Source organism: Heliangelus exortis, chromosome 28, assembly GCF_036169615.1.
Source record: "Heliangelus exortis chromosome 28, bHelExo1.hap1, whole genome shotgun sequence".
Lineage (NCBI taxonomy): Eukaryota > Metazoa > Chordata > Aves > Apodiformes > Trochilidae > Heliangelus > Heliangelus exortis.
This window is the reverse complement of record NC_092449.1, coordinates 5113094-5125879: the sequence shown is the minus strand read 5'-3', so window position 1 is coordinate 5125879 and position 12786 is coordinate 5113094. Positions and strand designations below refer to the sequence as shown.

General features: G+C 50.4%; 2 protein-coding genes across 3 annotated transcripts; both read left to right on the top strand.

The window, feature by feature from the left end:
• Positions 1 to 342: 342 nt before the first annotated feature.
• Positions 343 to 5686, top strand: LOC139787993 (perilipin-2-like). 2 transcript variants are annotated; one of them, XM_071727454.1, is made up of 7 exons: positions 343 to 1029; positions 1489 to 1684; positions 2299 to 2381; positions 2714 to 4040; positions 4463 to 4662; positions 4851 to 4979; positions 5065 to 5686. In XM_071727454.1, exons 1-7 carry the CDS (start codon positions 922 to 924, stop codon positions 5623 to 5625), a joined length of 2604 nt encoding a protein of 867 aa, XP_071583555.1. In that variant the 5' UTR covers positions 343 to 921; the 3' UTR covers positions 5626 to 5686. The 2 variants fall into 2 exon arrangements, with proteins under 2 accessions (XP_071583555.1, XP_071583556.1); XM_071727455.1 differs by lacking the exon at positions 4851 to 4979.
• Positions 5687 to 7391: 1705 nt separating this feature from the next.
• On the top strand, positions 7392 to 11130 carry TICAM1 (TIR domain containing adaptor molecule 1). Its single transcript, XM_071727456.1, has 2 exons — positions 7392 to 7481; positions 8554 to 11130. The coding sequence occupies exon 2, from the start codon at positions 8707 to 8709 to the stop codon at positions 10846 to 10848; it is 2142 nt and encodes a 713-aa protein (XP_071583557.1). The 5' UTR covers positions 7392 to 7481; positions 8554 to 8706; the 3' UTR covers positions 10849 to 11130.
• The last annotated feature ends 1656 nt before the right edge of the window (positions 11131 to 12786 follow it).

Sequence of the window (12786 nt, the reverse complement as noted above, 5' to 3'; positions counted from 1 at the left end):
GTGTCCCTGGGGCTGGTGGCAGTGGGGAGCCAGGCATAGTGGGATGACTTTAAAATGCCTCCCATTTCAATATCCTTTGCAAAGGATACTCCAGAGGAAAGGGACTATGAGCACTGAGGATTTTTTAAGATGGCCAAATATGCCTATTGCACTTTCAGAATCTCTGCTCAATCTCTGGCCCTTTTTGGGTTTTTTCCCCCAAAAAGGAAAGTGGATTAAGCCATTGCAAAGATAATCTCTGCTTCAAAGAAAATGGGGGAATTCTGAAGGGATTTTGTCCAGGAAAGGGTATTATGAAGTTCTTCTTTTTTTTTTTTTATTAATATTTCTGGTTTTAAACTCCATTGCTGAACATTCTGAGCTTGCCACACTTTGAAAATTAAAACTAGAAAAAAAATGCTTATACTGCTGTGGCAATGAGCTCTGCTGCAGCTGCATTTCAGAAGGGACACAACTGAGGGACACAACATTCACTGATTCCCACCACTAGCCCTGATTTTTGCAGGGTGCATCTTTCCTTCAAGTGTTCCAGTCCTTCGCCAGCAAAAAGCTTCTTCACCTTGAAGCTGAACCAGAAATATCTCTAGCACAGAAAATACATGACAGAGTTCTCACCCACTTCTGACTTGCCACTTTAAAGCCAGTCAAATGTTATCAGCAAGAATATAAGTTTTTTGTTTAAAGCATGTGGCTGTTTGGGGGTTGAGGGAGGTGACTGAGTATAGTCCTTGTCCTGCATAAATATTTGCACTTGGTGAATTGTGGAACCTCTCAAATATCTTCATCCTTGCAAGAAAAATGAGTGATGCCTCACTACTGTTCCTAGCACGTGTTGAATGATGGAGCTCATCTTTCCCCTCTGCTTTTCACCAGTTTTGCTAAGGTTTTAATTCTTAATCAATAAGAAACTAAGTTATACTCATGCTGTTCTCCCTGATTTTTTTCCTTTCAGCTGCAGCAGAATTCAGGATGGCATCACAAAAAAAGACCACAAAACAAGATCTAAAGGCTGAGGAACAGCACCAAGTGGTAAGTTCTTCAACATGCAACTGTTAAACTACCACCTGGTCACTGACTTCTGTCTGCACCTCAGAACCAAGTGGGAGCAGCAGAAATATTAGGTTTAGCCACAGCTTCATACAGTTAAACTCTGTTATTACAGATGCTACCTTTTTTTACTCAAGAGAATTTCAGGGCTGCCTTAAGTAATCCTGAATCATGAGCTGCTGTAGGTCCAATTTCCCATCTGGGTTTGGTGCTGAAACCCCAGGTGACTCTGAATTTAAGAGCCCAGAGCATAAACTTTCAGTCCTGGTTTGTTGCTGAGTTTTTAGTGGCCTTTGGATGGCTACCTTCAAATCCAGGTTTAGGAAGGGTGAGGAGATGTTCTGGATGTCCCCTTAGGACCTTTCTGGATACACACGTGGCTTGTGGTGATGCCAGCTTGAGGCTGGGGCTCTGATGTCACTCATTTTTCTTGGGTTTTAGAATGCTGTTGATCGGGTCACCAGCCTCCCCTTGCTCAGCTCTGCCTTCAACCTGGTCTCATCTGCCTACAACCATACCAAGGAGACTCATCCCTGCCTCAGTAGTGTCTGCAGTGTGGTTGAGACTGTGGCTGCTGCTGCTGGAGGGAGTGTGGCTGGTGGGGCACAGCCCATCCTCAACCAACTTGAGCCCCAGAGTAAGTGCAGAGCCTGGGGTCACCTTCCCTGCACAGAGGAATAGGTGGGGAGGGGACTTCCTGGGCCTCTTGGGTGACAGCCATCTCCTGCAGCACATGGTTCTAGTTGTTGTAGTCCTGAGTTTTCCTCTCAGCTGCTCCATGAACCCACTGAATTTCAGGAACATGAAACTGTTACCAGCAGAGGTAAAGTTTGGCTTTGTCTGTGGTTTCTTTAAGTCACCCAGCAAAACCTCACTGCTGGTCTTCTGTCACCCCAAGTTATCAGCACCCCAGTGGGTAGCAGCAGTGTCCCTCTTGCACATAGCTCAGTCTACCTCATCCCAACACTTTTCAGCCCTTTTATTTTGCCCTACCCACCAGGGGCAAGTGTTAGATGCCAGCTGGAGCAATATGCTGCCCACAGCTGGAAGCTGGGAAGGCAAAATGGAGATTACTGAACCTGCCAAATTGTTGGGTTTGGTCATGTTTTGACAGAACACCCCATGCACCACCCCAGAATAATGTTTTATTTTCCTGTTGACTTGTTTTCATGAGTATATCCAGAAATGGCCATTGTAGGGTCAAAACACCCTCTTCAAATTGAAGAATAAACTGGTACTTGTCTTTTCTAGTTGCACTTGTAAATGAATGTGCCTGTAAAGGACTGAATCAGCTGGAGGAGAAGTTGCCTTTTCTTCAACAACCAGCAGATAAGGTAAAGGCTTTTCCTGGGGAAGCCATGACTTGATCTCTTGCTTGATGGAACAGTTATGGGTACAGAAGAATAAGGGGAAATAAACTTCAACAGCACTGCTTAGCCAGGTCAGACCCTGGTAGGGGTTCAAGGAGGCACTGCTGGCTGAGGAAAGCTGGAGATACAGCTTCAGTGTGTGGAAATCAACACATCCATGTAAAGAGACTTCTCCAGCTCTCCCACAAGACTCAGGCACGATTTAGCCAGATGGAAAAGCTACCTGAGGGAGGGTAAACCTATTTCAGACCAAAAAAAAAAAATAATGTATGTATCTCTGCCTCTCCCTGTTGCAGGTCCTCTCAGACACCAAGCAGCTGGTTTCCACCACAGTGATGTCTGCTGTGGATGCTGCCTGTCAGGCAAAAGGAGCAGTGGCTGAGAAAGTGACTGAAGCTGTGGACCTCACTAAAAATGTTGTTGGGGACAGTGTCAAGCTGACTAAGTCAGTGGTCACCTCCACTGTTAACAGTGCTGTAGGGGCTGCCCAGGGGGCCAAAGACCTTGTGGCCACCAAGGTGACTGAAGCAGTGGATGTCACCAAACACCTGGTGGAGGACAAAGTTGAACAGACCAAGGCTGCAGTTGCTTCTACTTTTGTCAGTGCTGTGGAAGCTGCCCAGGGAGCCAAGGACCTTGTGTCTAACAAGGTGTCAGAGGCAGTGGATGTCACCAAACACCTGGTGGAGGACAAAGTTGAACAGACCAAAGCTACAGTTGCTTCTACTTTTGTCAGTGCTGTGGAAGCTGCCCAGGGGGCCAAGGACCTTGTGGCCACCAAGGTGACTGAAGCAGTGGACCTCACTAAACATGTGGTGGAGGACAAAGTTGAACAGACCAAGGCTGCAGTTTCTTCTACAATTAGTGCTGCTGTAGGGGCTGCCCAAGGTGCCAAGGACCTTGTCACTAACAAGGTGACTGAAGCAGTGGATGTCACCAAACACATGGTAGAGGACAAAGTTGAACAGACCAAGGCTGCAGTTTCTTCTACTTTTGTCAATGCTGTGGAAGCTGCCCAGGGGGCCAAGGACCTTGTGTCTAACAAGGTGTCAGAAGCTGTGGGTGTCACCAAACACCTGGTGGAGGACAAAGTTGAACAGACCAAGGCTGCAGTTTCTTCTACAATTAGTGCTGCTGTAGGGGCTGCCCAGGGGGCCAAGGACCTTGTCACTAACAAGGTGACTGAAGCAGTGGATGTCACCAAGCACCTGGTGGAGGACAAAGTTGAACAGACCAAGGCTGCAGTCGCTTCTACTTTTGTCAATGCTGTGGAAGCTGCCCAGGGAGCCAAGGAACTTGTAGCTACCAAAGTGACAGAGGCAGTGGACCTCACCAAAGGGGCTGTTCAGGATGGTGTTGAGAAGACCAAATCAATGGTCACTTCGACAGTCAGCACAGCTCTGGATTCAGCATATGGCACCATAAGTAGCAAAATAAATACATCTTTGGAGCAGGGCAAGGAGGCTATCCAGGAGGGTGTGGAGAAGACTAATTCAGTGCTGACCAACAGCATAAGCAAAGCCAAGGCAGTGAGCCAAGTGGTGGCAGGGGGTGCAGAGTCTCTCCTGGGGATATCACAAGATCTGGTGGATAACTACCTGCCAGTGACAGAGGAGGAACTAGGTGAGAAAACACTTAGCTGGCAGTCATAAATGCAAATCCTTTCCCACATGACAAGAGAGCACCTGACACTGCAAGACTCATCTTCTGAAGCAGCCAGGTAGCTCTGATTTGCAACCAAGATGGCTCTATCAACACTGACTGGCCACATAGTATGAGACAGAGTTCAAGTATTTGCCCATCAGCCTCGAGGAAAATAAACACTCAGGTGCATGTTCAACCTCTATGTCACATCTGCTTATCTGAAGAGAACTCGTTGAGCAGGGACAAGCCTGACCTCTCCCAGCTGAGCACTACAAACCTCTGCTGGTCACACAGAAAGCTTCAGCCTTCCTGTCTTGCTCGTCTCACCTCTTTGCCCCCCCCCTCCCACTTAACTGCTGGGGAGTGGAGCACAGCTGCAGCTCTGTTCTTGTTTCCTCCAGGTCAACTGGCCACAGCTGTGGAAGGTTTTGCAATGGCTTCTGTGGAGGAGCAGAAAGAGCAGCAGAGTTACTTTGTGTGCCTGGGTTCCCTCTCTAACAAAATCCGAGGCCGAGCTTACAGGCACTCCCTGCACAAACTCCAGCACCTTAAGCAAAGCACCCAGGACTCCCTCTCCCGACTCCAGCTGGTGATGAACCTGGTACAAACATGCTTTCTCCTCTTTCCTCTTGTCTGTAGTCTTCCTGCCCTGCTATCCAGATGGAAGCCCTTCCTCCATCCTGCACCAGCTCTGTGGCATCTGGGACCCCTCCCTGGGAGGGAAGCACTTGTGCTCCTCTGAGTGGGTGTGCTTGCAGTACAGCTCTTCCTTTCATTTTTCCCCATCAGATTGAATCACTGAAACAAGAGGTTGGCCAGAAGCTTCTAGATGGGCAGAAGAGGCTCCATCGACTGTGGGTGGATTGGTGCCTGACCCAACCCAAAGGAAACCAAGTTAAAACTGCCTCCTACGTAGAGGTATCCCTGGAAAGGGCACATTTAACCAGGCCTCTGTGTGCATCTCCTCTGCTCCAGTAACAGAGCTCTGTCTCTTTCCCATCAGGTAGAGGCACGGACTCTTGCCATGCTGCGAATCATCACCCAGCAGCTACAACACCTTTTTGAGACTCTGAAAGCCAGCATCCAAGGCCTGCCCAGCAACATCCAAGAACCTGTGTATCAGGCCACTCGAAATATTCACAAGCTCCATAGCTCCTTTTTCAATGCTATGTCTTTCCAGGACCTCTCCAGTACCACCCTGACCCAGAGCCAGGACCACGTGGCAGAAGCCCAAAGGTCCCTAGATGACCTCTTTGAGTATGTAGCTCAGAACATCCCTCTCAGCTGGGTTGTGGGTCCCTTCAGGGCAATAGCTGAAGTGTCACAGGGTGGCAGGAAGGAGAAGACAAAAGACAGGGTGACTTGCACAAGATCAGCTGTGTGGGAAAGGGCTCCATCATCAAAGGAGGTAGCCACGACACCCAAAGAACTAAAGGGAGCAACCAGGATCCCAGGGGAAGGGTGTGAAGTGCTGGAGAAGCTGGAAGAGAAGGCAGAGCAAGACACAGAGGTGGCACTGGCTGCAAAGGTGGTAACAACTAATGCCCCAGAGGAAGAGCTCTGAACAACTCCAGCTCTGCTGGCCAGGGTGCCCTGGTTAGAGCAGAGCTTCATCTTTTAATCATGTGTCCCACTGCCACTCACACCAAGAGCACTTCCTGCTCTCCCCCTGTCCTGGGCTGAATTTACAGTAAGATCTCCTTTGCAAGGAGACTTGATAACCCTGTGATTCTGTATCTTGATTTATGATTTTCTTTTTTTTTTTTTAAATCATGCTGCTGCACTGAAAGGGAAGATGGGGACCTGTACTTCAGCTCTATAAGCCAGCTGTATGTGTGAATGGCCAATTCTTGCTGAGACAAGTTGTGGGAGAGAAGAATTTTTATATTTTTAATCTTGGACTTTTGTTTTTATTTCATCTGAGCTGCAGGGATCTTGAGAGTATGATGCACTCGATCTTTGATACCTTTTCCCTCCTTCTACAAGTTTAAAAATGAACTGCATGACTTCCTTCCTGCCTGCTGTGGAGCAGCACAGCCCTGCAGCAGAAGGGGAAGAGCTGGGGGCAAGAAGCTGCTTCGCAAAAAGATTTCTCTTTCTGGACCAGCCAAACCCTTTTGCTTTCCTAGAGAAACACTTAGCAAGGGGGGACTTTTCTTGGGAGCATGCCCATTTGCAGTGGGGTTATCTTTCCTTGTCACATAAATGACTTCAGGAACCTTCTCTGTGTGTAACCAACTCCATGCAGGGGACCTTTGGCAGAGGAGGCAGCCCTTGCCAGGAGTTCTGCCTTGGCCATAGGATATCCTGTTGTTAAAACAGGGGAGATAGGCACTGGTTATTTTCCCAGCAAACAATACTTTGTAATAATTTCAAATGTAACTTATTTTGGTAATTTATTTCCTGGCACAGTCCCTGCGCTAAGGTTGGAACAAGGGCAAGCAGACTTCAGAATAAAGCATGACCTGCATTCAGAGCAACACTTGTCTCCTCTGTGTATGTAAACCTCCAGCACTCTGGTCTCCCCTCCACCTGGGTTAGTAAGAAGCTTGCACTAAACAAATCCCTGCTCTGGTCACTTTGCATGTTCCCTGATCTTCTAGGAGGAAAAAAAAATTAGATGTTTTAGTAGGTCCCCTATTTTGCCTCGGTCTTAAGCAGCAAAGTACCTTCATTATTTTGTCCCTAAGACTTCTGCTGCAGTCCTGAGGTTCAGATGCATCAGTACCACCCCTGCTGTCCCCCAAACCCCAGTTCCTGGACCCTGCATCATCAGTCTGGAGAAGAGAAGGCTCCAACTAGACCTTATTGTAGCCTTCCAGTATCAGGAGAGGGCCTACGAGAAAGCTGGGGACTCTTTAGGCTGTCAGGGAGTGATAGGACATGGGGGAATGGATTCAAACTGGAGGAGGGGAGATTTAGATGAGGTGTTAGGAAGGAATTCTTCCCCATGAGGGTGGTGAGAGTCTGGCACAGGTTGCCCAGAGAGGTGGTGGAAGCCCCATCCATCCCTGGAAGTTTTTAAGGCCAGGCTGGATGGGGCTCTGAGCAACCTGAGCTGTGGGAGGTGTCCCTGGCCATGGCAGGGGGGTTGGAACTGGGTGAGCTGAAAGGTCCCTTCCAACCCTGACAATTCTCTGATGAGCACCTCCGGGCTGCCTGAGCCCCGCAACCCTGCCCCCGAGGGAAGGAAACACATTCCCCTTTTTTTCTCCCGGGGAGGGTCCCGGCAGCTCCCCGGGCAGCCCCGCTCCGCCCCGGCTCTGCCCGCTCCGCCCCGTCGGGAGCCGCCGCTTCCTCGTGTGCCAACGGGACCGGCGGAGGCTGCGGCCCCGGGGGGTTCCGGTGAGCCCGGATCGCCCCGCTGCCCCACACCCACCCCGGCCCCGCCGGACGAGGCCCGAACAGGCTCCCCCAGAGGTAGGTTGGACCTTGAGAGGTCCTTCCGACCCAGATTCTTCGGTGATTCTGTGACCCGGGGGGAGGAGGAGGAGCGGGGCGATGCGGTGGCTCGGGGGGGGGGGTGGGAGGGGAAGGGGCAGAGGTCTCGGCTGCCCCAACCCCTGCCCTCGCCCCTCTCGTCCCCTCCCTTCCCTCCTGTCCCCCGTGTCACTGCTTGGAGGTTCTCATGGGCAGGGCCTGCAACTTCCTCAGCTCCCGCCTGAGCTCATTCATTGGGCAATTGGAGGATTTTTACGAGAGAAGAGGAAAAAAAAAACAACAAAACCCACAACAATTTGAAATTCTGAACTTTCCCCACTCGAGAGCTGTTTTAGGGCGTTTGCCGATGATCCCTTTAAATGGGGAAAAGCTTCTCTAGAAGGCTCAGACAGGGCCGGGGAGCAGTGTCCCTCCAGGCACCCAGTCCTCCACCCCAGCCAAGTTCTGCTGTTGAGTTTCACGCCGGTCTGGTGAGTGTGAGGGTTTAGGGATGAGGTGTGGATGGAGATCTGATGTCTACAGACACGGACGAAGGATGTGGGAGGGTTACCAACCCTCCTGGCACAGTCCTGCTGCAGTCAACTCCTGGCACAACCAATTTGAAAGGGCTTCCTCTAAGTGGGTTTTATTCCTCAATTGCCCATCACAAGGAGCCTGAGAGACTGCTGGAATCAGCTGCCTGGAAGAGACACGTAGATTTAGTTTAAACACATTATTAGCTCCACCATTATTTTCAAACAGGTGTGATGGGTGTGAAATGAATGCAAAGAACTTGCTCTTTGCTTAACAAGAGAGTTGGAATAAGCTTTGGAGACATTCAGAACCCATCTGGATGTGCTCCTGTGTCATCTGCTCTAGCAGCAGGCTGGGACAAGCTGATCTGCAGAGGTCCTGTCCAACCCCCAACGTTCCAGGATTCTGTGGAGCCCTGGCACACCTGCAGTGGATGCAGAAAGACTTGAGAGCTGTGAAGAAGAGCCTGGGAGCACTGCAAGGCCCCTCCCAGCCCCCCACATCATTGTTTCTGAACATTGTCCTCTTCTTCTCACAGGTTCTTCGGGACAGGGAGATCCTGGTTCTGAGCCCCTGAGCCGTGAAGAGCTGTGCAGGATGTGAAGTGCATCTCAGAGCACCTCAGGGGGACATAATATGCTTTCTCCATCCACGCTGCTTCAGTCCATCTTCTGGGCCACCAGCTGAGGAGATGGCACAGAGAGCTGACCTCCAGCCAAGCTTTGAGGACATTTTTAATATTTTATCCCAGATGCCACAGGAGAAACTCCTTAGCCTCCAATACAAACTGAGTCAGCAAACTCTGCCCAGCAACAAACTACTGCAAGCCATGGTCCTGCTTACTCTGGGGCAAGAAGTGGATGCAAGAATTTGTTTGGATTCTTTGAGAGGTAACCAGGCAGCCCAGTATGTCCACCAGAGCAAACTGGGTGCTGCAGGAGGGCAGGAAGATGGGAAGGATTTGCAGCCTCCCCAGCTGGATGCAGAAGCCATGGCTCTTCTGGCACAGATCTACTCCGTGTTGAGAGAGGAAAAACTGTGCAGTCAGGAAGCTGTGGAGAAAGCCCACCAGATTGCCACCAAAGCCTGTGACACCAACAAGGGAACAGGGGGACACACACTCAACAGGGTTCCAGTTGAGGACCAGGAAGAACCTGGTTCTGCTCTCAGTGTGGACAGATTCCAAACCCTGAGATCTGACCTGGAGGTGGGATTTCACCAGCTGCCCAGCCCACACCATGTGGTGGGAAGTTCCCCAGTGCAGATTGGAGGGAACTCTGACCCTTCAGGCCCACAGCCCCTGTGCTCCCTGGGGAGCTCCTCTTTCAGCAGTTGCTTTGAGATCAGCACATCACCAACAGTTGCCTTTCTCACCCAACCTTTTCCCCACCAGAGTGACCCCTTGTGCCAAGGGAGCACCAGTGGTGCTGGACAGCTTGATAGGGATGGACAGAGCTCACAAGAAACAAGCAGGGCCAGCAGATCCAGGTCTCTTTCTGGGCAGGACAAAGGTGCCCAAGTTCCCCAGCCTGAGGAGGTTCTGCAGGTTGGTTCATCTCATCCAGGTCTCCATGTTCCCAAAAGACAGCTGCCCAGCCTGGGTGCTGTGAACCAGCCCGTGGAAAGCAGTGATGTTTGGTTGGATGTGGAAAGCACAGCAGCAGCAAAACCTCCCATAATGAAAGGAAACACAGACACAAAGCAAGATGAAAAGCTGTCATCTAGAGGACTTCCTGATTCAAGAGCTTCATTGGATACTGGTCCTGCCCATATTCCCAGGAAGGACTCTCATGTTCCTGTAGGCATTTCTTCTAACACTGCAACTGCTTCTATGTCAGCCTGTTCCTTTCCACCTCCTACCTATTCCTTCGCCTCAACCCTTCCCTGTCCTCCTCAGGGAGCTCCTTCCAACTTGTCATATCCCTCTCCCCTCTACTCATCCCCCTCTCCAGTCTTGTCTCCTCTCCAAACTGTAGAAGCAATGCCCATATCAGAGCCAGGTGGTGGGATGTTCTTTAGTTTTGTTGTCCTGCATGCTGGTGAAGATGAGATGGTTGCCCATCGGGTCAAGAACCTTCTGGAGAACATGGGGATTCCCAATGGTGCCACACTCTGTGAGGACTTCCTGATTGCTGGACACAGCCACATGAGTTGCCTCCAGAATGCCATTGAAAATTCTGCTTTCATCATCCTTCTGCTGACCAAAAACTTCCCATGTGACCTGTGTATGTTTCAGACAAACACTGTTCTGATGGAGTCCATCCAGAACCCATCCAAGCGTTACTCAGTCATCCCTTTTTTACCCAAGGAGAACCCCCTGGAGCCAAGTCAGATTCCCAGAATGCTTGGTGGGCTGGTGCACTTGGATGAGAACTCTCTTGGGTTCTCCAGGAAAGTGCAGAAGACCTTCACCACCAGTAGGATCAAGGAGAGGAAAGCCAGGTGGGACCTGATGCAGAGAGAGAAACTCCAGCAGAACTTGGGTGCTCTGAACCTTGGCTGCCAGGCCCAGGGGCCTCCAGCAGCAGCACAGCCACAGCTGCTGGAGCAACCACCCCAAAAGTGGCACCCCCCTCGCTCAGCTGTCCCATCTGCCACACACCCACCTTCCCTGGCTGGTTACCCCATGTCTGCTCAGACGGGTCCCCCTCCTTTCCAAACGCTTCACCTCCCATCAGGCCACTCCAACGTGCAGCCAGGTCCAGGGGGCATCCCAGCCCTGATCATTCAACACGCTCGGATGGTTCAGATCGGGAACCACAACGTGATGCAGGTGGAAACCATCACACCAGGCCCACAGGACAGGGAGGAAGAAACCAAGGAGAAGGCTTGATCAGAGAGGCAGCAGGTCAGCCAAGGCCAGAGACCCTCAGATTAGTTTCAAACCCTGGATTACAGTGATTCTGATGGGAGTGGGACTGTTCTTATTTCACTGTGGGTAAAAGGTGCCACTTTCCTGGAGCACAGGAGAAAATGACCTTTTTTTGTTGGACAACAGAGGTTGCTGTCTCCTGAGACTGTTTTCCTTATGCTTCTTTACAAGTAATTGAGAAAAACATTTGCCTAATTTTCCAAGGCTGCTACAAGGTTTTATAAATTATTTTTCATTAACTTATTTGTGTTTCCCTGGTTCTTTCCTGCAGAATGAGCAAAGGGGCAGCCAGGGATGCAGCTTCTGCATGTCTGTACCTCTGGGGTGGAAGGGGCTGGGAAATGGTTAGGTCTCATTATTTGCTGCTGACTACAGGGAAAATCCTGAAGGAAAATCTTCAGGAGATGCACCTTGTCAAGGTGCTAAGCACCACGAGGTCCCACTATTTTCTCCCAGCCATCCTCTTTGCTTGGGGCTGCTGAGAACCCTCTCAGCCTTTCACACTGACACCTTTGGGTGCTGTCTGCAGCCATACCAACAGCACCAGTTCCCCCAGACCCAGAAAGGTCCAGTAACCATCTCCACAGCCCACTGAGAGGCTGCAGGCCTCGGGGCTGAGGCAGTAGGAGATCACTTTTTCCCAGTTCCCTTCTGAAACTGTAGAGGAGGTTTTTTGTGTGTGTGAATGACAAAATTCCCACGTGCCCCTGGAGCCATGCCTGGGTGTGGTTTTCTATTTAAGAAAACTCTGTTAAAGAACTGAATGAGAATCTTTACACTAAAGCTCTGCTGGGGGAAAATAACTTCTTTGTGGAGGTGAAACAAGGGGGGAAATGTTGAAAAAGTCAGAGGGGAGAAACTTAAGTGTCCACTCCTCTGTTCTTACCTGCTTGTGACACAGCTGTTAATTTGGCAGAGAAATGTTCCCTGGTGGTTTTTCCATCTATTTACATTACTGCCTTTGAGGAAAAAAGTTTGACAGAAAACCAAAAGCATTGAGCAAAGAATTAAGAGGAGTGAGGAGAAGCCAGGGCTGGGGGATGTGTTCTGCAGGACCTGAGCGAGGGCTGCACCAGGCAGGTATCTACTGAGCTTTTATAACAATGAGCAAAAAGCTCAGGAAAAAAAGCTCCAAAAATCTGGAGCAAAGCCTCAGAGCACACATTCTCCCTAGAATAGCTTCTTGCCACAGCTGTTTGCTGCCTCTGTCAGCAGAGGTCAGCCCAAAGCCACCAGAAGACTGGAAATGGGGCTGCTCCCTCTGGGGACCTCAGCTCCAGAGTCCTCACCTGGGGGCTCTGAAGTTGCAGGGCAGTGCTCACCCTACTCCTCACCCTAGAAAGGGGCCTGAGAGCTGCTGAGTCCTCACTGAGGGGACCTCGAGGGCCAATGTGATTGATAAAGGGGGTTGACCCCATTTTGGGTGTTCCTGCAGGTGAGTATGAACTGGTGTCACTCTGAATTGCTGTGCCAGGAGGTTTCAAATGGAGAGGAACCAGCAGGGTCTGGCAGCTGAAGCCCAGGACACCACAGCCCACCCTGGAATACCCAAACTGGGCACTCACAAGGCTTAATTCTGGATTAGGGACTGTGTCCAAGAACCATCCCCACCTCACAACCAATGACTGGAATTAATTATTAAGTCTTTGGAGAAAAGACTGTTCAGCTGAAATGAATTCCCCCTCAAGGAGCACTCTGATCACTGGGCTGAAGACTGAACAATCCTCTGCCTCATTTTACCTCAAGTTCATTCTGCACCAAACACTCCTACAAACCAGCACCAGCCCATGCCATGAACCTCACCCCTGGCTCCTCAGAGAACAACAGAAATGAGGGGAGTCCCCTCCACCTGCCCTTTGCTGAAAGCTGCAACTGCTGCATTTTTATTAACAAGCAGCT

Excerpts from the sequence above, each read along its gene's own strand:
- LOC139787993 (XM_071727454.1), top strand. The coding sequence starts at position 922 with ATGCTGTTCTCCCTGATTTTTTTCCTTTCAGCTGCAGCAGAATTCAGG. Across the intron at positions 1,685-2,298 it reads CAACCAACTTGAGCCCCAGA|TTGCACTTGTAAATGAATGT; the intron begins GTAAGTGCAGAG and ends TGTCTTTTCTAG. Across the intron at positions 2,382-2,713 it reads TTCAACAACCAGCAGATAAG|GTCCTCTCAGACACCAAGCA; the intron begins GTAAAGGCTTTT and ends TCCCTGTTGCAG.
- TICAM1 (XM_071727456.1), top strand. The coding sequence starts at position 8,707 with ATGGCACAGAGAGCTGACCTCCAGCCAAGCTTTGAGGACATTTTTAAT.